General features: G+C 41.7%; 2 protein-coding genes across 3 annotated transcripts in view; one reads left to right on the top strand and one right to left on the bottom strand.

Annotated features, from left to right (window-relative positions):
• The window catches only part of ZC3H13 (zinc finger CCCH-type containing 13), a 225,033-nt gene that overhangs the window by 144,681 nt on the left and 52,802 nt on the right, over positions 1-27,550 (bottom strand). The gene's annotated exons all lie outside the window — the stretch shown is intronic.
• Positions 231-27,425, top strand: CPB2 (carboxypeptidase B2). The gene is made up of 11 exons (XM_063125247.1): positions 231-329; positions 3,424-3,499; positions 5,072-5,196; positions 5,295-5,403; positions 10,948-11,049; positions 13,425-13,529; positions 16,042-16,158; positions 18,058-18,148; positions 24,237-24,439; positions 26,948-27,032; positions 27,131-27,425. Exons 1-11 carry the CDS (start codon positions 250-252, stop codon positions 27,313-27,315), a joined length of 1,278 nt encoding a protein of 425 aa, XP_062981317.1. The 5' UTR covers positions 231-249; the 3' UTR covers positions 27,316-27,425.

The following is a 27,550-nucleotide window of genomic DNA, read 5'->3' as shown; positions in this document are numbered from 1 at the left end:
TGTCAGGGAGGAATTTGTGTTCCCCGCCATGGCAACTTGTCAGACCAGTTATGTGTTAAGCATTCTTCACATTTTGAGGATTATTACTATAAAAGAATTAAGTCCCTCTGACTCGGTCACGGGAATGGGACTCAAGGGTGGGGGTGTTACAGAGAGAATATTAAATTTTAACCACTCTTTCAACAGAGACTTTAGAAAATCAACAATGTAGGTCCTCAACCTTCACTGTCTCTCTTGGATCCATTGCAAATGGCTGCTATGAAGTTTTTCCTTTTAATCTGTATAGTATCTGTTGTCAGTCAAAAGAAGTATGTCTCTGCTCTCCAAAGGTAAGTATTTCTTTTCTAGTGAGAGAGATGGGAAATAATTGCACAGAATAAAAGCATACTCCCAAATGGTTGAAAGTGAAACCAACGTGAGGCAGATAGCCAAGTATGCTTATAGATTTTGAAACAGGCTGTACAGATCAGTATAATAGACAGCCGGATATAAATCTTTGATTGTTACTCATGATGGGGAGTATTTGGAATGGTCAAATTACAAATCCGTTTGGTCCAATACTGATATGTGGCACATTAAGACTAGCAGCTCAATCCTATACGGGTCTACTCAGAAGTAAGTCCCCTAGAGTTCAGTGGTGCTTTTGCCCAAGAATTGCAGCCCCAAAAGAAGTTTTTTCTTTATATTGTGATCTTAAAACAATAACTCCCATGTTGAAACAGAAAACAACATTATGTGGAACGGTCTGTTTTTATTTCTTTTTCTTATTACAATATACTGGTATAAAAGTAAAGTGTTTTCTTTTTCAGAAGGAAAGACAGGTTTATTAATTTGATGCATCTTCTTGAGTCCAAAAACACATGAGAAAATCATAATGAACATATGCCAGGGGCTGAACAGCCCATGTCTTCAGCGCTTCCTGACAGTCAGGCTCAAAATTATTATTATTATTATTATTTATTTATATAGCACCATCAATGTACATGGTACATTGGTATAAGATACTCATAAATATGGACAAACCTAGACTTAGGACAAATGAGCAACTTCCTCAAGATTATATAGACTATGAAGGATATTATTATTATTATTATTATTATTATTATTATTATTATTATTATTATTTCCCCAAAACCAGGACTCAAGGCGGCTTTACAGATTAAAACATATAATGCATAGATTCTAAAATCACAGTCTCATAAATTTACAGTATGTTTACTTGAAGGAGGTCACTTCTAGGTAGTTGTGCATAGATTAGCATTGAGTCCAGCAGGTCTTTCTGCCTAGGAAGTATGCTTAAGACTGAAGTCTTAATCTTGTACTTTAGGCCTATTTGGCCTGTGTAAGATTGTGTTTTGCAATGATTGCCTGTGAATGGGGTTGGCATGGTTACTCACTGAGAGATAAAGAGGGACACAAATGATTAGACTTTAGTATAAATATTATATATTATACACACACAAACACACACACACTGTGTGCCCACCCAGAACATACATATATATTATATATATGTTCATATATATGAACAAAAACTGCTGGTAGAATGGATTTCCCCTCCTGCTGCAGCTCCCTGAGCCCTACGTCCCCAAATCTGGTCCAGAGGGATCCTGCACTGAGGAGGAGGGACTTAGGTGAGGAGGAAAAGAAAGGGAAACCCACTTGTATGCCTTTAGGTTTCTGGTAGCAGTTCTAGACTGAAGTTCCTTGCACTGGCTCACTGAAGAATGTTCATCACTTCATGACTAGAGCATCAAAGGACACTTTGATTTGTGAATAGCTCATTCACACATACAGTACACAGCAGACAGAATTTTCCATCACCTCTGAAACAATGTTCTTCGCTGGACTCACTTCACACATTCAGCTATGAGTTATAAGGGCAGAATACTAATAATGCATATATGTGAGGGTGTGCTTAAAAATTTGTTGTTTGACCCATAGCCTTTTCCTTTGTTTCCAGAGTGACAAGGTAATTAACTATCTTTTTGGATAAACCTTCAAACCACTGAATAGGCTGGTTTTTTGCTCTTAATATACATACAATTCCAGGGGGAAATAGAGACACGTTTCTCCAGATATTGGACTGAAACCAACTTTAAGCAAATGGACTTTGGCTCATGCAATGGGAGTTTCCCTTCCACTCTTCCCCCCACCCCCTGCAGCCCACCCCCACACACCCCAAAACTGCTCTGGAGGATCCCCACACTTTCCAGAGCAGATCTGAAGGGCTTGTGGGAGGCTGCATGGGGGAGGGGTAATTCAATCTGCTAGCAGTATCTGTTCTATGGACATCATTGGCTACAACCCATGATATTGCTTTCCCCCAACACAAAACTCTGTGCTTGGGGAAATATAATGACAAAACTGAGGTGTTTTAGCACCTGTTGTCGACTGGGGGGGGGGAAATAACATTTCGTATTGGCGGACCCCTTCTTTACACGGGTTTCCCAAAAAACAATTGTAGACAGGCTGCCATCAGTCATGATGAACCTCCTGACTACCCAAGTCTGTCCAGCTGCTTGCCAAGGTCCTCTCCCTTCAGCCCAGCCTAGGAAAAAATAAAAAAGTGCTTTGGAATCCCTTGCTCAAAGCCCAAAAACACAGGACTCAACAAAAATCTAAAAAGCATGAATGGTAGTTCTGTGACTGATTTGTTTTTTTATTTATTATTTATTTATTTCATTTATATCCCATCTTTTTTCCTCCAAGGAACCCTAGGTGGCATACATAATCCTCCTCCTCTCCATTTTATCCTCACAACTACAACCCTGTGAGGTAGGTTGGGCTGAGAGTCTGTGACTGGCCCAAAGTCATCCAGTGGGTTTCCATGGCCGAGTGGGGACTAGAACTCGGATCTCCCAACTCCCAGTCCAACACCTTAGCCACTACACCACACTGGCTCTCGATGTCCAGTGATGTGATAGCCTCCATTGCTGATGTCACTGGTCTAGCCAGCAAATCGGAAAATTACTCAGTGGCTTCCTAACAACTAATGTACATCTCAAAACTGGCTGGAACCAGTTAACCTATTCAAAAAAAGACCTTATGGGTTTTGATGCATATTGCGAAAAAGAGAAATGAGATAAGCCCATTCAGGCATCCTAGCATGGTGCCAATTTACACATGCTGAGAACATAACATATGAAGGAGCCATGTGAGTTTGGGTGAGAATCCAGACATTATTGTGCACTATTCCTTATCCTTGCCTGATACCCACTCTTGGACACACCATTCTGATAGCCATGAAAAATCTAAGAGGAGTGTGGCGGTTCTCTAAAACGTGCTGGCTGGTTCAGAGCTCCTAAAACATACCCTTTTGAGTTCAACTCATGTTAGGAATCCCTCTGCCATTTAGAATGATAATTTCTGGTTGTTTCTTTCCTCACTGCTTTCATACCCATTTTTCTCCCTCTCTCACAGTGACCAGGTTTTATGGGCTCTTCCACGATCAGACAGTCAAGCTGAATTCCTTCAGAATTTGACTGCTACTTTTGAGGTAACAGCTTTTTGGCAAACCATAGGCATTGCAATTAATGCAACCTCCCCCAAATATATGCAAGAAAAGTAAAGAATCACACTCTCTCACACACACACCTTAATCACATCATGCCAATTCTTGTATCTACCAAGGAACAGGGGCAATGAGGGGCCTTCCTAACATGCCATGTTGGAGTTGCACAAGATTCTTTTCCTTCATGATGAGTCTAGATGACCACTCCACCCCACGCTCTTGAGAGATGCGTTTACCAGTGATTCACATGCTGATTCCATTGTCTTTCCACATCCCTCATGCTTCAGGGCTGCCTGCGTAAACCAGGGCTGCAGAACACCTTTTGGCCAAATGGCCAAATTCCATTTTGGAGAAGCTCTCATTCCAGTGGTGGGTGGGTCTGAATGCCTTTATTAGGTCGTCACAATGGGTACCATCCAATGATCGCTCTATATAGAGAAGACCCATTAAAATGAATAGGACTTACCTTAGTTGCAACTAACTTAAGTCTGATTCATTTCAATGGGTCTCCTCTATGTAGGACTAATATTAGATACTACCGAAAGTGCTGTAGAAGCTTTCCAGTTCTCCAGAACTCCTCAGCGGGCAAGATGTTAAACAAAGCAAAAAATAGTTGCTTGTTTGTTTCTTCTTCCCAACAGACTTTGGGAGGGTCACAGGTGTAATCTCAAACCAGCTCTGTACCCAGTGGAGCCAAATTTGAATGGCTGCAACTTCCCCCCATTTTTTGGCTTGGTTTACTCAAAACTCTGCACAGTATTTTGTGACATTTCAGCTGACAAGATAAAGGGATTGCAATGACATGGAATTTGGACATCTTCTTTTGGGATTTTTCTTTTGCTAACATGACTACTATCTTTCTTTGTATGTCACTTAAAAAAAGTATGCATGTATGTTAATATAAAAACACAATCAAGTTTTTTAAAATTGCAAAACTGCTCCAGGGAAAGTGGGAGGGGAAAGTTTGTGATGTCGAACAGCGCTGTGCACATAGCTGGCTTTTGGAACTTTTCTACACAAGGTATTTATTGTGCAGTCATGATGTAAACAACACACAGTTGTTTACAGGATTTTTAGATGACATCATGATCCTCCAGTTTTGCTTTGTTTTTTTAAGAGCACTTTCCTGGGTTTTTTAGAGCGGGGAAAATGGGGTATTATTTCTGATGGAGAAAAAACCAGTATTTTCCTACTTGTGTATTTGTGCTATTCTGCTGCAGCACAGCACCACCTAGAGGTGATGTAGCAGAAAAGCAGGAAAGAAAAAGCTCCTTGTATAGAGCTTGGAACTCAATTTTGTGACAAAATCAAAAGTTGATTTAGCAATTAATAGTGTATAAAAGCTCTTGCTACAACCTTGCAGAACCAGTTTCTACTGAGCATAACTCTGGAGAAGAAGGCAGGGTAAACCCCTGCTCAGAAAAGTTTTGTCTGTACAATGCAGCCTGAAAACTTGCTGTAGAAATAGAACTGTTTTCATATATAACTACCTGCAATTATTTGCCATTGTCATTCACTTACTTCAAATTTGTTTAAATGTTTTTGGAAATGTAATAGATTGTGCTTTGGCAACCTGATTCACCCAAGAACATAATGAAGAACAAAGAAGTACATTTCTACGTCAACATATCTGATATAAATGAAGTGAAAGCTGCACTTAGCCAATCTTCCATTTTATACAAGTACGATTCTCTTTCCTCCTATGCATGCCTGAAACTAAAAACGTGTCAGTCCATTTTAACTGGGCTCTTTAACTTTATGCTCTTTATTTTTTGTTTAGAGTTTCGCTGGAAGATGTTCAGAAAATGATTGAGACGCAGATTGCCAATGACACAGTCACCCCCCGTAGCTCTGCATCATTTTATGAACAATATCATTCTCTAAAAGTAGTAAGGCATTGCTATTCCATTGCTTGTTTTAATATTCTGCCCTGTCCTGAAAGCTGTGGTGCAGTCACAGTGCAATATTATGCATATCTATCTATCTATCTATCTATCTATCTATCTATCTATCTATCTATCAAAAATCCAATTGAATTCAATAGGACTTATTCCCAGGGTACAGGATTGAAGCTTCGGACACTCACTTAAAACAAAAATATAACTAGGCCTCAAGAACAAGCAAGTTGATCACCAAACACAAGGGGCTGCTACAGCAGACATCAAAACTTACTATGAGCGATTGGGTTGGAGGACTTCTTGCACTTCTAACTGGAAGGCATTGCGCAGCTATTTGGCCGTTTTCTCCATAATGGGTTTTCTATGGCAAGAGAAAAGATGGAAGAAGTGTTTGGGAAACGGGGTGGTGGTTACGAATGGAAGATAATGACCTATGGACCCTCCGTGAATGAGGCAGTAGAGTGATAAATCCTTGTCTGGACATGCCCATGATTTCTAAGCCATCACCACTATTCATTCTTGAGCTGGCCTTTCTCAAGCCTGCTGTAAATTAGATTTTTGGATTGCTGCGGCACATTTTTTTTGTAGAAATCCCCACCCACCCAGCAATAATTAGGTTAAATTTTTAACAGAAATGTTTTGTAGGTGACTTGGAAATAAGAGCGCTCAGTCCTTGTCATCAGTGTCAACTCCCTGAAGTTGATGCTCCAACTATTCAGGTAAATGGATGAATTGTATCTTCAGGTGCAAGGCCTCTTCTCCTGCTGAAGTGCCATCCAGTGCCGTCCCCTCTCTCCCCATCCACCCAGTGCACTTACCGGTAGCAATGGTAGCACTGTGGCAAGGAGCATTGCGAGCACCATCTGCGAGCATTTGCAAGACACCTGCCATTTTGACATGCCCCACAATGCCCCAATGTAGCATCACTACAGAGCATTGTAGGGCATGTGATAAATTTGCTAGGCACTTCAAGGAGAAAGTTGCTCATACTTGTTCGGAACGTGATGCCACAGTTATCGCAGAGTCTGGGGAGGTGTACAGTGCCCCATCTAATCATCTTTCTTGGGATCAGTTTCAGTTGTTGCAGCCTGATGATGTGGACAAGACGCTTGAATCGGTCCGTCCCACCACATGTAAGCTTGACCCTTGCCCATCCTGGCTAATTCGATCTAGCAGAGGTGGCTTGGTTGCGTGGGTCCAGGGGGTGGTAAATGCCTCCCTCTGTCAGGGAGTGGTGCCTGCTGCCTTGAAAGAGGCTGTGGTGCACCCTCTCCTGAAGAGTCCCTCCCTGGACCCAGAGGTATGCGAGAACTAGTGCCCCATCGCTAATATCCCCTTTTTGGGCAAGGTGCTTGAGCGTGTGGTGGCCGGACAACTTCAGACGTTCTTGGAAGAAACGGATCATCTGGACCCATTTCAGTCTGGTTTCAGGCCAGGGCACGGCACTGAAACAGCCTTGGTGGCTCTGACTGATGACCTACTCCGAGTGATAGACAGGGGGAATGCCACCCTGTTGATCTTCCTGGATCTCTCGGCGGCTTTTGATACCATTGATCTTATTGGACTGGCTCTGTGAGATGGGAGTAGGAGGCACTGTGTTACAGCGGTTCCGCTCCTACTTGCGGGACCGATCCCAGAGAGTGGTCTTGGGGGATTCCTGTTCCACCCCATGGCAATTAAGCTGTGGGGTGCCACAGGGTTCTATTCTGTCCCCCATGCTGTTCAACATTTATATGATGCCGTTGGGTGAGGTTTTTAGGGGTTTGGGGGTTGGGTGCCATCAGTATGCTGGTGATACTCTGCTCTACTTCTCCTTGTTGTCGGAGTCAGCTGGGGCTGTGAAGGTGCTGGGCCAGGGCCTGGAGGCTGTAATGGGCTGGATGAGGGCCAATAAACTGAAGCTGAATCCTGATAAGATGGAAGCTCTGTGGATTGGTGGTTCCCGAGTCCGGGAATTGGGTAGGCGGCCTGTTCTGGATGAGGTGGCACTTCCTCTGAAGGAGCAGGTGCGTAGTTTGGGAGTACTCCTAGATCCATCATTGTCACTGGAGGCCCAGGTGGACTCTGTGGCACGGAGTACTTGGGGTCAGCTTCGGCTGATCCGCCAGCTACGGCCTTTCCTGGACAGGGACAACCTAGCCACAGTAGTGCATGCACTGGTAACTTCCCGATTAGACTACTGCAATGCACTCTATGTGGGGCTGCCCTTGAAGACGACTTGGAAGTTGTAGCTAGTGCAAAATGCAGCATCTAGACTGCTGGCGGGTACATCTTACAGGGACCACATAACACTGGTCTTAAAGGAACTGCACTGGCTGCCTATATGCTTCCGGTCAGAATGCAAGGTGCTGGTAATGACGTTTAAAGCCCCTAAACGGCTTGGGACCTCGATACTTGAGAGCGCGCCTCTCCTTATATATGCCTGCCCCAGACCTCAGATCTGTTGGAGGAGCCCTTCTCCGCATCCCACCAATGCAACATATACGTTATGATGGGACAAGGGAGAGGGCTTTCTCTGTGGTTGCACCCCGACTGTGGAATGCCCTCCCCTTGGAGGCCCGATTGGCGCCAACATTGATTGCATTTCGACGCCAAGTAAAAACATGGCTTTTGAACAAAGCCTTTGATGGTTAAACTCACTGGGACATTGTTGTAACTGTTTTAACTGCATCTATTGCTTTTAAATTATATATTGTTTTAACTTGGATTATGGTTTAATTTGCTTTTAACTGTGTATATTTATTGTTTTATACTGTATGTTTTTATCTGTACGCTGCCCTGAGATCTTAGTGATATAGGGGGGGATATAAATATTTTAAATAAATAAATAAATAAATAATGTAACAATGACATGTTACTGGGGGGAGCTAGAGGGTTGTGCTTCTCTGTATTTTGAAGAGGGAATTTATACTTGTGCCATTTATACTTGTGCGTACTCTTCACAATTGATGGGGCGCCCTTGATGTTTTGTAGCTGGGTCCAAAGCATCAAGTGAAAAGCTACGCTTAAATCTGCAATCCTCTGCTCACTTACTAGAGAGCGATCCCCATTGAATGCAGTACTCTGAGTAAACATGTTTAGCATCTCATGACCCTGTTCAGTTTATTCTACAACAGGTAGGAACAATGAAGATTCCAAATTAGGAAGCAGCATTATTCTCCACGCCCCCCCCATGTAAACTTTTATTCATGAGGTTATTATGAGCGTTGTTATATATGGTTTAAAACTCATTCCCTTGTATAGAACATACTGCCACTATGGGGACGTTCTCACTTAATGACAATCAGTTTGAAAACCAATGGGTTGTTTGGGGGGAGGGGACAGGCATGCTGCCTCCCCCACACACCTCCTCTGTTTTAGTGCACAACCTATGATCAGCCCATTTATAGGTTGTTGAGCATGACGTGTAAACCCAAAGCGCTGGATTGTTGAGGAGCTAATTTCGTTTAGGGGGTGTTTTTTCTTTCTGTTTCCACTTCCATTAAATTGCAATATAATAGGAGGCAGCGGTTGAAATAACGCAAGACAATAAGGGTGCTAAGGCACTCAACCACGAAAACAACGCAGAAAGTATGATGTATAAACAGTTAGTTTATAAGACTATAAAAGATTTTTCTATATTATCATTTATTTATTTATTTATTTATTTAAGTATTTTTATGCCGCCATTCAGCCAAAAAAGGCTCTCATGGCGGCTTACAAAAGTATTTCTTAAGACAGTCCCTGCCCACAGGCTTACAATCTAAAAGACATGACACAAAAGGAAAGGGGATTGGGAGGGAGGAGGAGGAGGGGGGAAAGGAAAGCAAATTCAGGTACTACAATCTTAGTTGGAAAGTTCAGCAGTTACAGGAGACAGCAGGAGGGAGGGGGCTCTCAGCTGGAGCTGGACCCAGGCACGGTGGAGAGGTGCCTGGCTGCTGCTTCCTCCCTCACTGGTGGCCTCTGCAGTGACAGTTGGTAGCAGGAGGGAGGGGGCTCTCAGCTGGAGCTGGACCCAGGCACGGTGGAGAGGTGCCTGGCTGCTGCTTGCTCCCTCACTGGTGGCCTCTCCAGAGACAGTAGTAGCAGGAGGGAGGGGGCTCTCAGCTGGAGCTGGACCCAGGCACGGTGGAGAGGTACCTGGCTGCTGCTTCCTCCCTCACTGGTGGCCTCATGAATACACATGCATTAGTAAGATTCCTTATTTTGTACAATGAAGAAAATTACAACATATAGTACACAAAATGAAGAAAGACACAAAGTATAATTACATATACATTTAACCAAAAAACTGGGAATATATAACCACATAGGTTTTTCAAAATAATAAACACAACAATGTTAATGCATGTCTACTCAGTAGTAAGTTATGGGATATATATTTATTAAATGAAGAGAAAATATATACCACTTTTAAAAAGTATATGCTATCAAAATGCTAAAATGTCTTCTTAGAGTGCATGCATATTCAGAATTTAGTCACACACTGTCTAATCAGGCTTACTCTTAGATAAGTGTGCATAGCGCTGCCACCTTAAAAGCAAACACACAATGCTGTGCTTAAAATCAAAAAAAGGAAGAGATAGTCTCTAGTGTTAAAAAGTAGAAAAGTTTTAATCTCTTTGTACAGATGTCTCAAACGTTTAAAAATGTATTGTTGTTATAAGACTTTTTGAATAAAAGCTCGACGTTTCGGATCTGCCGATCCTTCTTCAGGAGCTGATATAACAGAATAACATGAACTACCAAAAAGTCCAAATGAAGGCAAAAAGAACAGGCAAAAAGAATGCAAGGAAGTCTTTTGACAGCTTCATTTGGACTTTTTGGTAGTTCTTGTTGTTCTGTTATATCAGCTCCTGAAGAAGAATCAGCAGATCCGAAACATCGAGTTTTTATTCAAAAAGTCTTGTAACAACAACACATTTTTAAACGTTTGAGACATCTGTACAAAGAGAAACTTCTCTACTTTTTAACACTAGAGACTATCTCTTCCTTTTTTTGGTTTCACGTAGTGTTTTTCCCCTCATTATTTTGACGTGTGCTTAAAATCAAGCAGCCATTTGCATGATGAGTTAGAATATCTGGGGGGGGTTATTGTTTGTTTTAGTGTTTCATATAGTGCCTTATGAAACCCCTTTCATGCATTCTCTTGGTAATCTTTACAGCAACCATGTTAGCTAAAGTGATATTGGTATCGCCATATTGCCGGGGCACAACCAAATTATACCAACTCAATATTTTTAGGATTGCTCTTCTCATTGTTGGTAAATGATATCATGAACTGCCCAAATGTTTATTACTTTCAAAAGTACTTATCACTACATGACATTCTAGTTTTGGGGTCCCAGGGCATGATCTGAGGCACAAGATGTAGCCACCTTGTTGAAGGTAAGCAGGAGCGGGTCTAGTTAGTGCCCCCTTGGTACCCCATTTATTTATTCCATTTATTCCATGATGGAATAAAGGTGCGATATTAATATTTGAAATAAACATAAATAAAAGTACCCCTCCACTGAAGTTGTTGATGTTAACAAAATCATTTTTTTATTTCAGATATACTTTTGGATGGAAGAAATGGCTGCGAAACATGCTGATATCATCCAAAAAATACGCATTGGGGTTTCCTATGAGAAACGACCACTTTATATTTTGAAGGTACAGTTCATCAAGGACTCCCCATTCATACCTGATGCCTTTTGTAGCTTCCTATGCAAAATCCCATCTGCATAGGATAACCGTTTGGAGCAACCTTCTCCAACCTGGTAACCTCCCGATATATTGGTTTACAAGTCCCACTATCCTCAGGCAGCATGGACAGTGCCCATGCTGGCTGTGGATTATAGAAGTTGTAGTCCAACACATCTAGAGATTACCAGGTTGGAAAAGGTGGATGTAAAGAATTAGAAGAAGCTCCAGAGTGGTGGAAGTTCTTTCCTTCAACATCAGATGGGCCAAACACAACATAGATTAACCAGGGCAAGAGCTGGCCACACCTTTGTCTGCTTTTCAGAAGAGAGACAGGATGTCCTACACATAAATCATGTCAAGCAGCTGCTGGCCTAGCATTTGAAAATATCTTGAGAGAGATGTGCTGCTGGTAAATCAGGTGGCACCTGACCATATGACTACCAAAAACCTCATTGTGAACCGCCCAGAGAGCTTCGGCTACTGGGCGGTATAAAAATGTAATAAATAAATAAATAAATAAATAAAATAAGTAGCAATGTAGGTATGGAATACAACAGATCCTGACATTTGGCCCTGGAGTTGTCATGCTGTTGTGTTGACAGCTAGGAACGTAGACAGCCAGACCCTCGGTCCATCTAACCTAATATTGTCAACACTGACTGGCAGCAATGGATTTCAGGCAGGATCTAGGGTTTCAGGCGTGATCCTTTCCTCCCCCTACCTGGGGCCTTCTGTACACCCGACTGCAAGTGAACTGGCATCTAGTAAGGACAGAAAACACACTGGCCGTTTCACTCAGCAGAGTCAAAATGGTCCTAGTTTTTGCCCTCGTACCCATGGAAACTGCATTTTCAGTGGTGATAACTTCCGTGCCCAGAGTTAATGATCTTTGTGCTCTAAAACATGACCAATCAATTATTAGGCTTGGAAAAGATACTCAGCATTAGGTACTTTTATAGGCATGTATCCCCAATGGTGTCTTTTCACTGGCATAACGGAGACTGTTGGTGAACTGAGATCTGGTTTGGCAGAGTGTGTGTTTGGGCTGCAGAAGGGAAACTCCCATTGTAGGAGTCCATTTAATAATGTCAGTTTTAGCCCACAGAGCTGAATTTTGTACCCTTCATATAAAAGTTTATATCTGCATTTTAATATGGATTTATAGAGCTAATTGACACCGTCTCCCCCCCCTCCCCAAGGCCGATTGTCAGTGAAGTCATGTTTGCATGAATGTTTCCTCCACAATTCTTTGCATGCTCTCGGGAGCTACAATCCATCTGCACTCTGACTATTGTGCAATCAATATGTTATCAAATGCTATATGGATTTACTTTCTACAGGAGGAAGGAGAGTCTTTCCCCTCTGTGGTGGAGAGAAGCACTTTGACAAGAAGTGAAGCTATAGCTATGCTATAGTAACATACATACAGGGATGTACAACTCTTTTCACTCATCAAACTCTGGGGCTGCAATGACTTACCTGGGAATAGGTCATATTGAGCCCAGTGGGGCTTAATTCTGAGTAGACACATATAGGATTGCACTGTTAATGTACTTTAGCTCAATAATAATAATAATAATAATAATAATAATAATAATAATAATAATAATAATAATTTCTTACCCGCCTCTCTGTTTGGATCGAGGCACGGAACAACAATAAGTATGAAATACGTAAATGAATTTAAAACATAGTATACATTATTAAAACATCCTAAAAACATCCTAAAATTCCACTGGATAGGCCTGCCGGAATAGAAATAATAATATTTATTTAACTGAGTGGACTTTAACTGAGAAAGGAGTTTGAGTGAAGAAGCTGTAGCAAATGTCATTGTCATGATCACAAATAAAGCTGGAAATGCTTCAATGAGATGAGAGGGAAGAATTTATAAATAAATATGTTAATGATTGGATGCCACAGTGTATTTGCTACGTAACTGAACAAGAATCTAGAGCACAATCTTATGCATGTTTTAGACAGAAAAAAAGCCCTACAACTTCCAGCACTGCTGTCCGGAGAATGCTGGGAGTTGTAGGACTTTTTTTCTGTCTAAACATGCATAGGATGGCATCCTCAGTGTATCTCTTAAAAAATAATTTTGTCCACCAAATCAGGAAATTAAAAAGCCTTCACAGTGCAGATTTCCCCATTCTTATAAACCATATTTTGTTTTGGTTTTTATGTGATGTTGACTCTAATCATTTCTGGTTATTGTGAGACCACAATTAGAGGATGGCGTATTATTCTGGATAACGTTTTACAGGGATTTATTTAGTGGGGAAGGAGGGAGTATGACCAAGTATCTACAACTAAACTTTGTGTTTGCATTCTTTTATTAGCTTTCAGATGGACAAAGAACACCCAAAAATGCCATTTGGATAGATTGTGGTATCCATGCCAGGGAATGGATTTCTCCTGCTTTTTGTCTCTGGTTCGTAGGATATGTAAGTAGATGGCATATTTCCCTTCACAATTAATTTATATGTACATATAGCACAATCAGGGTTCATGGAGGTACATTACAGAATTCCATAGGAAGAAAATAGTCAAGTCCCTGCTCCCAAGGAGCTTACAGTGCAACATAAACAGAAGGAAAACAACAGAAGGAGGGAGGGTGAGTTGAGGGGGCAGGAAGGGAAGTTTCACATATTTAAAGCTTGGTGACACTTGAGAATGAAGATTAAGAGTTTAAACCAAGGGTGGGGAAATTTTGGCCCTCATGTTTCAGCCTACAACTCCCATGATCCTTTACCATTGGCTATGCTGGCTAGGGCTGATGGAAGGGGCAGGCCAAAGCATTTGGAGTTGCCCACCCCTGGTTTAAACCAAACATTGAATCTAGGACATTTTGCATACAAATCATGCATTCTACCGTTCATTTTAGCCAAAAGTTCTGAATGGTCCAGGGAGATGGACTTGATGACCTTACAGGCCCCTTCCAGCTCTACTATTCTATGATTCTATGAGACAGTTGGGTTTTGAAGAGCAATTTGCATGAATAGAGTTGGCATCATAGAGCATAGAGCATTGAGCATAGAGATGCTCAAAAAGGGAGTCTCGTGCATGGGAGGGCAGTAAGAGACAATGGGTGGGGTCATGATCCAGGTCAAGGTACGAGAGGATGGGAGAGTTACAAAGAATTAGAACCATTATTATTATTATTATTATTATTATTATTATTATTATTACTATTATATTTATTTATATCCCACCTTTTTCCCAGTATTGGGACTCAAGGCGGTTTACAAAATTAAAACATGTACAATTAAAACATATAAATATAAATTTACAAAAGTTAAAATAGAATTAAACCTACAGTAAAATTAAAAACATGTTAAAAAATGTAAAAACAGTAACAGATCAAAAAGGGAGAGGGAATTACCCAAATATCAATTATATAAAAGTCCTGAGTGGTCCCAAATAGCCAGGTTGGGCATTGATCCATTGTTGGATGCACTTTCCCAAGTACACTGGCTGTAAACCTATTTTTTATCCCACCGTCCAGCAACCTTATTGGAAAGACAAGAAAGCCCCCTCCCTGCACTCACCTCCCACCTTTTACAGCTCCTTTGTCTCTCACATAGAAGAGCTCTCAACCATCATACTTTCTCTCCTACTTAAGCCTGTAAGCTTTAACAACCAAATCCACCACTCTTAAGTCCTTTTCTTGTCCCTTATCTTTAGACAAAACAATTAAACAGCAAAAAGTAGACAGCTTGTCCCAGGATAGGCAACCCAACGCTCACCAGATATTTTGGACTACAACTTCCATAATGCCTGACCATTGGCCATGCTGCATGGGACTGATGGGAATCGTAGTCTAGATCTTCTGGAGGGCTCAAGGTTGCCTGTCCCTGGCATATAACATTTGTGCAATTTCCCCACCCGACCCGCACACGTTCTTGTCAAGTGATGGATTCTTACTACCCACCCCTTCAGGCTATTGCTGTGGGCAGAGTAAAGAGGTAGTGCAATGCCTGCTTCTCCTGATACTTTCCAGAATGGAGAAGGAGAAGCCATGGTGGTTAATGGGATAAGGCCAGACACTGGGGTGCAAAGTAAAAGTGAAGAAAACATCAAGGAGTAGAGGTATGAAGTGGGGAGATGGCTAGGGTGGCCATGTGTCCTACTTTACAGAGGACCATTCTCGGTTTGAAGGGCTGTCCAGTCCAAGTATGATTTGAAGAGAAAGAAACCTAAGAAAGGAGAACAGGAGCTTGAAGTTGCCCACCACCACTGGGCACCAGACTGAGCAGACGCATAGGTCACAGTCCACCTGACTATGGTTAGATTTACTATATTTCTATGTAAATTAGAGTAATTATTTCTAAATTTGCATCTATCAATCAACATGTGTAAATGTTATGCAAACGTCTGTCCTCTTTTTTGGCAATGCAGAGGTGGCTACCCAACTGAATAAAGAGAAATGTTAGGAGCACACAGGCTCCAGGTTTGAGGGGTCCCTAGGCAAAGTGCCCTCTTGGGGTTCCTCTTGTCCATCACGGGGTCCTTGTGAACTTGCCTGGCAGTTGCAGCAGTAGGCTGAGAAGCAAAAAGCAGTTGGCTCGAGCCACTCTTTTAATTTCCGATCACACCACTGATGTTGCATCACCCCAAGGTACTATGGGAAAATTAATTGGGTGGCGGCTAAACTCAGCCACCCAGCACTGCTTGGATCCCTGGGCCAGAGAAGGTGTTTTTTTTAAGGGTAGGCTGAAAGCAGGTGTCAGCAGTGGGTCCTGCCAGAGTGCTGGGTGCTTGTAATGGGAGGGGGATAAGCTGTAATCTACCACCACCACCACCAAATAAGCCTACCGGTCCAGCCTGTGGAATAATGCATACATTCATTTTCTAAAAGGGCTGGCCGAAACATGCACCATAACTTGGAAAGAGGTGGTGAAGATTTTGCTTTCATTAGACACTGCCCATTAAATCTCATTCTTGTGTTCTATGTAGGCGGCTCACTCCCTACAGACAAACAGAGATGCAGGAATGGTAAGACTACTACAGCAGCTTGATGTCTATGTCATGCCGGTAATGAATGTGGATGGCTATGACTACACATGGACTACGGTAAGTGCAGATTTACTAGAAGTAGCATAATGGAACTTGGTCCAGAAGCTTAGGAAGCCCTCTCCTCCCTCCTCCGTCATCCAAGATCAGGCAAATTATCAAAGTCACATGTAAACTCTGAACCTAGCAAGGGAAATATATATATTAAAACATATGACAGAAAGAGAGGGGGAAAGAGACTGCAATGCTATAAGATGCTTTGGGTTCTTTCCTTGGGGCTCACATCAGTATAGTCTCCCATCTTTTGAGAGCAAGCAAATTCCAGGGCCTCCAGATGAAGTGTTCAGCTTCATCCACTATAGAAGAGACTGAGGTCAGAGTGCACCTCCACAGGTCATAAGATCTTACTTCACTGCACATAGCTTGACATTCACTTGTAGATTTAGATGAATGGGGAGAGGCACCTTCTTGGACCGCAGAATGTCTTGGGATGGCCCTGTGTATTGGGAGTTACATACACACAGGGCTTGAACTGCAAATTCTTTCAAAGCTTTTCTTGGGAGTGGAAGGTGCTCACCCCTTCTTTCAACTGTAGACATTTTCCTTCCAGTCTTCCTTCCATGACCACACTGAGGGGAGAGGGGGGAAGCCAGTTTTGTCTTTAGCATCACAGTGTAAACATCTCCTCAGCCTCTCTCTACAGAATTCAGGAGCATGTTCCTTCTTAATGGAACCTTTTCTTGTCTGTGGCTTTTCTTCTTTTCTCATCATCAGCAGACATTGGCCTATTTCCTTCTTATCTCCCTCTGCTTATATAACGGGCTTTTTATAGTTACTTACAATGCAGAAAAGTCATTGCTAATGTCACAGAGCTCTTTCTAAGAAGTGTTGTCAGATTAGAGGCAAGATTGTAACCCTGGGTACGATGTCCAAAGCTCACTCTTGGCCACTTCCACAAACAAAGCCTCAGGCAGAAAGGTGGATATACCCTCCCCTGACAGTCTGTTTCACAGTTGTAAGAGAATTTATAATGGTATGTTACTCTTCGGGAAACTAAATCTAAGAGGATCAAGCCAAACAGTAAAAGCAAGCTCAAAGTATACTAAGAACACATACTGGGTTAATACAGAATTGGATCCACATTCCTTCTACAGGTATACTTTGCGCCATTTTCAGAAGTTGAGAAGCCATTGTTATACACTCATTAGACATCAAGAAGTGTTTGGTCTTCCACATAGACTTGTTCCAAATCTCTTTGTTTAAAGGAGACTTACTGGTGGCAAGCCTCCTGCCTCAATATAAACCCGATAAAGCACAGCCGATTAACATTTCTTGCAGACTGGCCCAACCAGTCTCAAATGGGTGTGAAGGCTTACTGCACCAAGGCTCAGGCAGCACCCATACCTATACTCAATGGTGTTCAATGGTATACTCTATTGAACACCATTGGTATTCAATGGTGTTCAATGGTATACTCCAATGGTATACTCAATGGTATACTCCACTCTTGGAATCGTGAAGTGCTTACTCTATAGAGCTCATGCCCATAGCGAGTCATTTTGCTAAGCTCTCACTATAGGACTACACTGAGACCACAAAGAAACAAACTAAACTGCTGTTCTCTGGATGACTGTCTCTCTCTTTTTAATATTCTCCCAAGATTTCCTGATTGGCTTCCACTATCATTTTTAGAAAATCAAATGAGCTTGTTTGCTTTCATGCATCATCAGAAGTATTTACAATACAGTTGTTCTCTGCTCATAGCACACTGATTTGGATTCCATGTAGGTTGTATAATGGTGATGGTGGTGAGTTCTTTGAATAGCCCTGAACTGGATGGGGTTTCCAGATGTGCAATTCATATATATATATATATATATATATATATATATATATATATTAACAATATCAATCTTAAAAGCATTTATGAAACATTTTTGGGGATGGGTTTATCTACAGAACCGGATGTGGAGAAAAAGCCGTTCCCTGCATGACAACAACGTGTGCATTGGTACAGACTTAAATAGAAATTTTGATGCAGGCTGGTGTGGTAAGAGGAATATTTGTATATATGCTTTTTTAAAAATATACGTGTACTTATTTTAAATGTGTTTTACTATTAAGGCTGCAAAGCTCGTAGAATCATAGAATAGTACACACTCACACTCACACTTCTTTATTGCGATCCATAGATCCATGAAAAAGAACAAAGAACAAGAATCAAACATGAAATCATACAGTTAGAGATATTATCAACTTACATCTAATACATAGAGAGCTCTAATCCTGGCCGCCACTGTAAGAAATTTAGCAACAGCCAAAGTTATTCTTGAGGACTTATCTTCCAACAGACACTTAACATAAAATTTGTCTGAACTTTTGGACAGTTCACTCAACAATGGGGTGATCATAAGATGGCGGGCCTGATTATAAAAGCTACAGGACAGAAGGATATGCTCCATCGTCTCCACTTCCATGTTCCTACAGGGGCACCGTCGTTCCTGATAAGGGACACCAGCATATCTGCCCTGAAGTAATTCAATAGAATAAACATTGCATCTGGCCTTGGAGAAAGCAATACGATATTTAGCCACTGACAGGTTCTTTAGATAGTCAGCCAGCTGAAGAGGCCCAACGTAATGAACATGCAATGCACTGAGAGAGCAGGAAACATAAGAGCGAGCGCGTAAGTCGCAGAAGGCTATATCCCACAGTCTTTGTTTAACAGATTTCAAAGCAAAAATCAAGCCCAAATTAAGGAGGAGGGAAGAGGAGAGACTGATTGAAGCTGCCTTCCTGGCAAGAAGCTTGGACCAACTGTTCACATAGTTGTCCTGAGCCAGACATGGAAGCCTGAGCCCCTCCCAAAAAGACTAACTTCCATCCAAAATTTTAAGGCAGACCACCAAGCCCTTAGTGAAAGAGAGCTTTCTCTGGTTTCCAACAAAAGTACCGAATTAGGGACACACTTTGGGAGTTGAAGAAGGGTCCTCAAAAACCTTGTCTGTAGCCTATCTATCTCAGATGTTAATCCCCCTATCCAGATGTTGGAGGCATATAAAAGCTGGGCTACAGACTTGGCATTAAACACTTTGATGGCAGATGGTATAAACATTCCTCCTTTAGTAAAGAAAAAGCGTGTTATTGCGGCTGAACTGACTGAAGCTTTGTTAAGGGTGGCCGATCTATGGGCACTCCAGGACAGGGTATGATGGAATAACAGCCCCAGGTAAGATAAATTTTTCACCTGTTCCAGGATATGCCCATCAAGGGACCACCGACGTTGAGAAAATCTATTTTCAAATAGATTTAGATTTCTCAAAATTAATTTTCAGATCATTGGTCAAACAAAAGTTGGAAAATTTCATTAAAAGATGTTTCAAACCAGGTCTAGAGCGGGAGAGAATAGCAGCATCGTCTGCGTAAAGTAAAATAGGAATTTTCCTTGCGCCAAGTTTGGGCAAGTGTCCTTCGTGGTCAAACAGGGCCTCCTCAATATCGTTTATGTATAAGTTAAATAGTGTAGGTGCAAGGATACAGCCCTGTCTTACTCCTCTAGACATAAGAATTTCATCTGAAAGCTGTCCCTGTGTGCCACATCTAACTCGCATCCTGCTGTCGCATTATAAGATTAAGAAGTCTTTTGTCCACCAGGATCTTATCTAATTTCTCCCATAGTTTAGTTCTATGTTTAGTTCATAGTTTAGTTTAGACAAACAGTTTGCTACGTAGAAATTTAAGATGTTTCTCCGCTAAGTGAAAAAGAATCAGACCATGATCAGAGGTGGAGTGATTCTTTCTAAAGGCAGCTTGGGCCTCCGTGACAACATTATTGGCCTCGAGGATGTCAGTTAATCTATTAGATAGAAATCGAGCATAGAGCTTGCCTATTATTGAGAGCAGGCTAATAGGTCTAAAATTCCCAGGGTCCCTTGGGTGTCCCTTTTTGTATATCGGAACCACAATTGCGTGTCTCCAACTGTCAGGGATTTTGCCAGATTGATTTATAATGGTAAAAAGGGAGGCTAACAAAGGGGCCCACCAATCCTGATTGATTTTAATAAATTCAGCAGGGATAAAATCTATGCCGGGTGCCTTACCCCCTTTAAGTTGTTGGATTAATTCAATCACTTTCTCCTTAGAGACCGAATTCCAGGGGGGGAGGGAGGAGAAAGTGACATCCTGCATATCAGCCTGAGCTGATTGTATAGTGTCTGGGTCGGTAAAAATGGCTCTGAAATGATCCTCCCAGACCTGAGCTGGAATTGTGCAACTAGGTGCTTGGCAGTTGGATCGTAAGGCGCCCGACACAATCTGCCAAAACATTTTTGAATCAGTATTCAAGGAGGCATTTAACAGCAAGGACCAGGAGTTTCGTTCAGCTTGGTGTCTTTTTTGGGCTATGAGGGACTTGTATTGCTTTTTTAGCTGAAAATAGGTCGAAGGGAGATAATTGTAGCCCGATTTTCTGTAGGTTATATAAGACTCCCTTATCTCATTTTTCTTCAGGTAACATTCTCTGTCAAACCAAATAGGACCCTTATAGATCGTAGGGACAGTATTATCTGGCCCTGACCTGCCTGCATGAGTTAAAGCATCTTGGAAAGAGCCGATTAGATCATCATAAGCTTTTATAGAGGATGCAGCTGATTCCTTTGACAAAATTGCTGATCTTAATCGAATTACCGAATCGGAGTTTAATCTTTCCTCTAGAAGACTGCTTAATTTATCAGACCATTTTACCCTTATTCTGTGTTGGCACTCGAGCAGGACATCAGTTAAGTGGGTATGGGGTAGTCGTAGATTAGAAGTTGGGGCACATAAAGTAAGGTTAGGGGCTGGTGATCGCTACAGATTCTTGTACCTATATAAAAATGGTATACTAACTGGAAGGCATTTCTAGATGCCAGCCCATAGTCTATTGTGCTCGAGCCAAATAAATTTGAGAAGGTAAATTCACCTGAGCCTTCCCAAAGGTCCACCCCATTTAAAATAATTAAATCCAGACTGAGCTGAAATTGAGCCAGGCAAAAACCGGCATAATTCAGAGACTGACCTTTTGAGTTTCTGTGTGGAAAATTTCGATTTTCCCTAAGTTCACTCAAGATAGGGTACCTTGCTTCTAGATCGTTGTTATTGGAGCCAATCCTGGCATTAAAGTCACCCAGAATATATAAATATGCATCAGGGAACCTAATAATTTGAGTGGATAAATAGCTCTCTACTTTATGCCAGAATTTCTTGATCTGCTCATTGGATTTAGCAGGAGGGATATAAACAGTCACAAAAATAAAATGACTAGCATTAATTTACAAACAAATTCCAAATGCCAGTTGTTCACAATTTTCTAATTCAGTTACCTTAGCTATCAGTGAAGAGCTAAGATGGCAAGGCCACCCCTTGAGCGACCTTTCTTATTTGCCCGGTGAGCATTCAAAGAGTAGGAGGCAAATCCGTTAACAACAACAGTGTCCATGGCCCAAGTTTCCTGAAGCAGGATCACATCAAAGGAAGAGATATATTGACAAAAGCAGCTATCCCAACGTTTGTTCGCCCAGCCCGCAATATTCCAGGATATGATCCTGAGATAGGAATCACCCTGGGGCCACTGGCATCAATCCAGTGGCGTAATCCCGACCAATGATCCATCCATGTCCCTCTGAATGCAGCCATTCCCCTTTGCTGTCATGTGGGTTGGAATCGATGATACTGGGCGATATTAACTCTGATGTCGGCCCTACTTGATTAGCATAGGGCGACCCTCCAGATGGCTGTGGCAGTTGGCAGGAGGGGCATAGAATAGTAGAGTTGGAAGGGGCCTATAAGGCCATCGAGTCCAAGAATAAATCCCACTGAACTCAATGGGACTTAATTGTTTGTAGATGTATATCAGATTGTTCAATAAAGTTGCAATCGATGTATGCTTAGCCCCCAAAAAAATCTGGCTGGAGAATGCTGGGTGTTGCAGGGCCCAACCCATCTAATCATGCATAGGGTTGCACCCTGGGTATGTTTAACCACCGAATTGTATGTGGGTACTATTTTGATGATGCAGCTCCAAAGATTATAGTTCCAAGTGTGGCAAAGATAATAATGTATGTAAATTAATGTGCACAAACTAGATCTTATTAAGGAGGATACGAACCACTATTCACACTTTTAAACACAGCAAAGTCGATACTCATGTGTCACTCACAAGCTGTCTTTGGCAGATGTGTTCTCCATCCAGATAGTTCTCGATCGATTGTGACCATTATGGACCAGTTGTCCACTCAACTACTGTTGGACATCCCATTACAGTAGAAGTGGGCTACTTGTAAGCCAAAACATCTGGAGAGCCTCAAGTTGCTCACCCATGCATGATAGGCTGCCCTACTAATCAGAGTATGAAAACATCTATAAAGTACGGTACAGGACACCCTACTCTTTCCGGGGGGCACATATCTACACAGCGGCACCATGCTTGCTACCAATTCGCCTCAAAAACCACAGCATCACTGCTGCAAAGTAGCAACAATAGCGTTACATGGCAGGAGGGAGCCCAAGCTACACAGCCAGGAAAAGTCACAGCCCATTGATACATGACAGTAATGTGCAGCAAATATCAAGTGACTGAAAACCTCCAGAAGCATTGGGGGGGGGGTGTTCTGTGCACCATTGTAGCTTTGAAAGCCTGCAGCTGTGCATCTGCAGCTCATTGAAATTTTGAGTTATACAGTTTGGGCTGCATTAATAGAAGTATAGCTTCCAAATCGTATGAGGTACTGGTTCCCCTCTATTCGGCCCTGGTTAGGCCTTATCTTGAGTATTGTGTCCAGTTCTGGGCTCCACAATTCAAGAAGGACGCAGACAAGCTGGAGCGTGTTCAGAGGAGGGCAACCAGGATGATCAGGGGTCTGGAAACAAAGCCCTATGAAGAGAGACTGAAAGAACTGGGCATGATTAGCCTGGAGAAGAGAAGATTGAGGGGAGACATGATAGCACTCTTCAAATACTTGAAAGGTTGTCACACAGAGGAGGGCCAGGATCTCTTCTCGATCATCCCAAAGTACAGGACATGGAATAATGGGCTCAAGTTACAGGAAGCCAGATTCTGGGTGGACATTAGGAAAAACTTCCTGACTGTTAGAGCAGTACGACAATGTAACCAGTTACCTAGGGAGGTCGTGGGCTCTCCCACACTAGAGGCATTCAAGAGGCAGCTGGACAACCATCTGTCAGGTATGCTTTAAGGTGGATTCCTGCATTGAGCAGGGGGTTGGACTCAATGGCTTTATAGGCCCCTCCCAACTCTACTATTCTATAATAACTGTCCTTACTTTCATTCTAGAATACGAGTTTAATATCACCATGGCGGCCATGAGTAAACACTCACCGGGGCCCCCCGCCCCCTGCTCTGTATTCTCAGGCCTACCCTTCACTAGGATCGACCCCCTAACCACGCACACTCTCTTAATCCAAACTGAAGCCACCACTGACACACACACACACCTGTGGTGACATTGGAGCAAAGTATAAACCCGCAGTAAAATGTCACATCAAAAATGTGCAGCTACACAACTATAACATGATGTGGCTTTGAACTAGCTGCTGCATCAGCGTCATATAAGCAACATACAACTATGCAGCCTCAACGAAGTATATACAGTGTGTAGACAAGGCCTTGGTTTCTTAATTTGTGAGAAAGGAAGTCCTTCCTTTCTATTACATTAATTTGTGGTCCTAACTAAAAGCAGGAGCAGGGCACAACCCATTGCAGGCTGCTCTACTCACAAAAAGAATTCCTGCTTAAGCCGAATTTTCCCTTTTCTTACATTGTGCTTACCTGTATGAAACAGCCACACTTCAGGCAGAGAAATCAGATCCAGATGCAAAGACAAATACCTTTTCATAAAAAGTCACATATAGAATTAAGAGGTACTCCACAGACAGTTGATAGAATATGGTCATATTTCTCAGGACTGTTCAAATAAGTGCAAATAATAATGCTCCTACAATATCTGAATATTTACTTCAGTTTTAAACATTTACCATAAACACAGAATAAGATGCTCCTTATTTTGTTGCCCACCAGCTCCAACAGTTTTAATAGAAAACAAAGTTCAATAAACAATTTCTATTTTCTTTTTTAAATAAAGGCAAAGGTGCATCTGATGATGCGTGTGAACAGACATACTGTGGACCTTACCCGGAGTCTGAACCAGAAGTAAAAGCTGTCGTTAATTTTCTCAAAAAGCACAAGGAACATGTTAAGGGATATATAACAATGCACTCTTATTCCCAGATGGTTCTGTTTCCATATTCCTATACTAAAAATAGAAGTAAAGATCATGATGAACTGGTAAGAATCTTAGTATTTAAGTTTTATACAGCCCTAAAGATCTGTCATGTTTCAGCTTTGGGATTTGGATTTTTTTTTTTCTGGGAACTGCACAGAAATTACTTCCTTTGTAAATGAATCGCTAGTGTTGGGCACATTTGTTCAGTACTTACTTCCAGCACAGGCTCAATTCAGATGTAATGACAAACCACTGAGTAAAGTTATGAGAATGAACAGATGTGGGTGAGCTCTGGGCTTGCATGCATGCTCCCATTTCTGGTTTGCTCTATCATTCAAATGCAGCAAACCAAAGCAATGGGTTTAGACCCTGGTTTAAGAGAACGTTATATAGTTTCCATAAACTATACTTTTCTACATTCAGATGAAATGAGAAATCAGTTTGGTAAAAATTAAAAGCAGAAGCTTCTCATGTCTTCCCTTGGATGTGGAGAGAAGGCAACACGCACTGCTTATTTTCATGAGCTGTGATTTGTCGCTGCATCTGAATTGAGCTACTGAATGGACAAAATTGCACTATGGTTGGTGCTGACTAAGGGAATCGAGATATTCTGATCACCATGCTGTGCATTTGTTACATTTAAAATTCAGAAGCATGTTACAAATTTAAACAGAGCACAAAATATTCAGGGTAAGCAGTATCTGGAAAACCTTAATTCAAGGAAGATAACATTCACTAGATCTCCAAACATTTTAATGTTTGGTACTATTCCCATAAGTGTTAGTATATTTATGACAAATAAGCAGCTAGACCATGTTGCACCATAGCATAGATGGGATGCATTGGTTAAAATCCAACGTCACGCAAGCAAACTTCCATTCGTGCAGCAAGACTTTTCCGCTGCCTCTCCCAAACACAATTTAAAGGGGGGGCGGCTGCAGGGGGATCACCACTCCCCATTCTGCTGAGGGAAGCCATTCTTTCATCATGAGGAGTTAATTGGATGTAACCCAAGGTCTAGCACAGAGGTGGGCAACTTTGGCTGCCCTCCATTTGGCTCCAGGAGCCCCACCCACATTCCCCCAGGTAAGTCTTGCTTCCCAGCTGCTAACAGCAGGCTTTAACCTAGAAGGGTTCTGCAACTACCAATGCAGCACTTTGCCCCCAAAGAACAAACTTCATCAGGATTGCTTGGGTGTGGTGGTGGCGAGGGCTAACCTCAGCCCCTCTGTAAGCGTTCCCTGTCTATCGGTGAGATCATTGTTTTCCTGTTGCTGATAACAGTGGGGAAACTGATCTTGAGCAGGAGCAAAGGCTTTAACCTCAAACGGCTTAGCAGCTACTAATATGGCTCTTCTCCCCAAAAGGGCTGCCCAGCTGTGGTCTGGTATACCATTGCCCTGCATTCATTAAAGTGGAATAAATTATATGCAACTCTATATGAAAAATTGTTCTTGGTATACCAAAGTGGAGGCTGAGGGCTCTGATTTCTGTGGGGCTGTGAATTCATTCTGGGTCTCAGCCAGAACTCTAAAGGAACTATCTAAGGTGCTGAACCTATTTTGGGGATAGGATTCAGAACCTTGGACAGCCCCTTTAGAGATCTGGCTGGTTCTGACTGAAACCCAGAATGGATTCACATCTTCATCAAAATTGGAACTACCAACCTCCATAGTGATACACTCTATTGGAGTAATATGGATTGCAAAACAGGTATAGTAGGTAGGAAAGTCTGGGAAATCAGGAAGACTGGTTTTGGGAGCCATTGAAAATTGAAGGAACCAAATAAAAAGTTCTTGTTGATGGTTCAACCAGCTTCAAACCTGGACACTCACAGGAATTATGTGAGGAACTTGATATTATACCACTGTTACAGAAACCTTACAGGTGTACTTTGTCTCCTGATCAGTTCCTGCAACAATTTAGAGAGAGTTTTATCACCAGAATCTAAATCTATATGCTTAGCCAAAATGCTTTTGCTGACAAAAGAAGATAGTTCAGATTGCTTTTGCTTATTTCATGCTCAAAAGTGTTTCACTGTCTAGTCAAAGAAACGCCATTTTGAGTATTTTTACAAGTTTTCTGATACTTCATTCAGTGTTCGCTTCGTACCTAGTAGCACTGCACAGTACTCAGTTTGGATTTACAGTCAGTTAAAACAAAGTGAAGATAACTTGCTTCTCCCCACCCCGCTGCCCAAACAATCCAAAGTGGGTGCTATTTCAGACAATGGATATACCCTCAAAATAAATAAGTACAGAAACTCTTGTGAGAAGAAAACACATTTTAAAAAGTGAAAATAAAATTAGATCTAGGTCTTCTAGGGCTCGAATCAATATTCTCTTTGGTTCACTTCCATCTCCTGCTTTACTTTAAATGTTTTCAAATTATTCTCAATAAAGATCCACCTCTTTGCTAGAACCGTGTGAAGACTTCAAAATCCTTGGATCTATTCAAACCTGTTTGTGCAATTGTATAACTGAGACTAGAGCCTAAATTCACACCAAACAGTTGTCAAGATACATATATATTATATTTTACAGACTTATTAACGTTTCTTTTCTTTTCAGCAAAGTGTGGCATTCAAAGTAGCTAATACTATGAAAGTTAAATACCAAAACCGCTATCAGGCAGGTGCTGGTGCGCAAACAATCTGTAAGTATATACATGCTACAGTAAGAGCTACAATACATGTATTTGTGAATATGCTGAGCTGGGTTTGAATAATGAGCATTTCTGACTTCTTCCCACAGATTTAGCTCCAGGAGGTTCAGATGATTGGGCTTATGACCTTGGGATAAAGTATTCTTTCACTTTTGAACTTCAAGACACAGGAAGATATGGATTCTTGCTTCCTCAGAATCTCATTAAACCCACTTGCCATGAAGCGCTCGCTGGAATCAGAACTATAGCTTCACATGTCATTAACAATATGTGAAATACAGTATTCTATTTAGCTTTGCACAGTATTGCATCAGTTGACATATTTCACAAAATGTGAAATACTGATTCAAGTTATTTGTTATTTTAATTTCAATAAAAACTGATTTTTTTCTTTGTATTTATCTTCCCTTTAATGCAAGAATAACAGGGCTCATCTTCTAAAATTTTCTGTATTGCTTTATAAAACAACGTGAAATGCACATTGTCAGAAATGTTGACCGACTCTTACT

Source organism: Elgaria multicarinata, chromosome 4, assembly GCF_023053635.1.
Source record: "Elgaria multicarinata webbii isolate HBS135686 ecotype San Diego chromosome 4, rElgMul1.1.pri, whole genome shotgun sequence".
In the NCBI taxonomy this organism is placed as follows: domain Eukaryota; kingdom Metazoa; phylum Chordata; class Lepidosauria; order Squamata; family Anguidae; genus Elgaria; species Elgaria multicarinata.
Note: the sequence above shows the minus strand (reverse complement) of the source record. Positions and strands in the feature narration are given on the sequence as shown.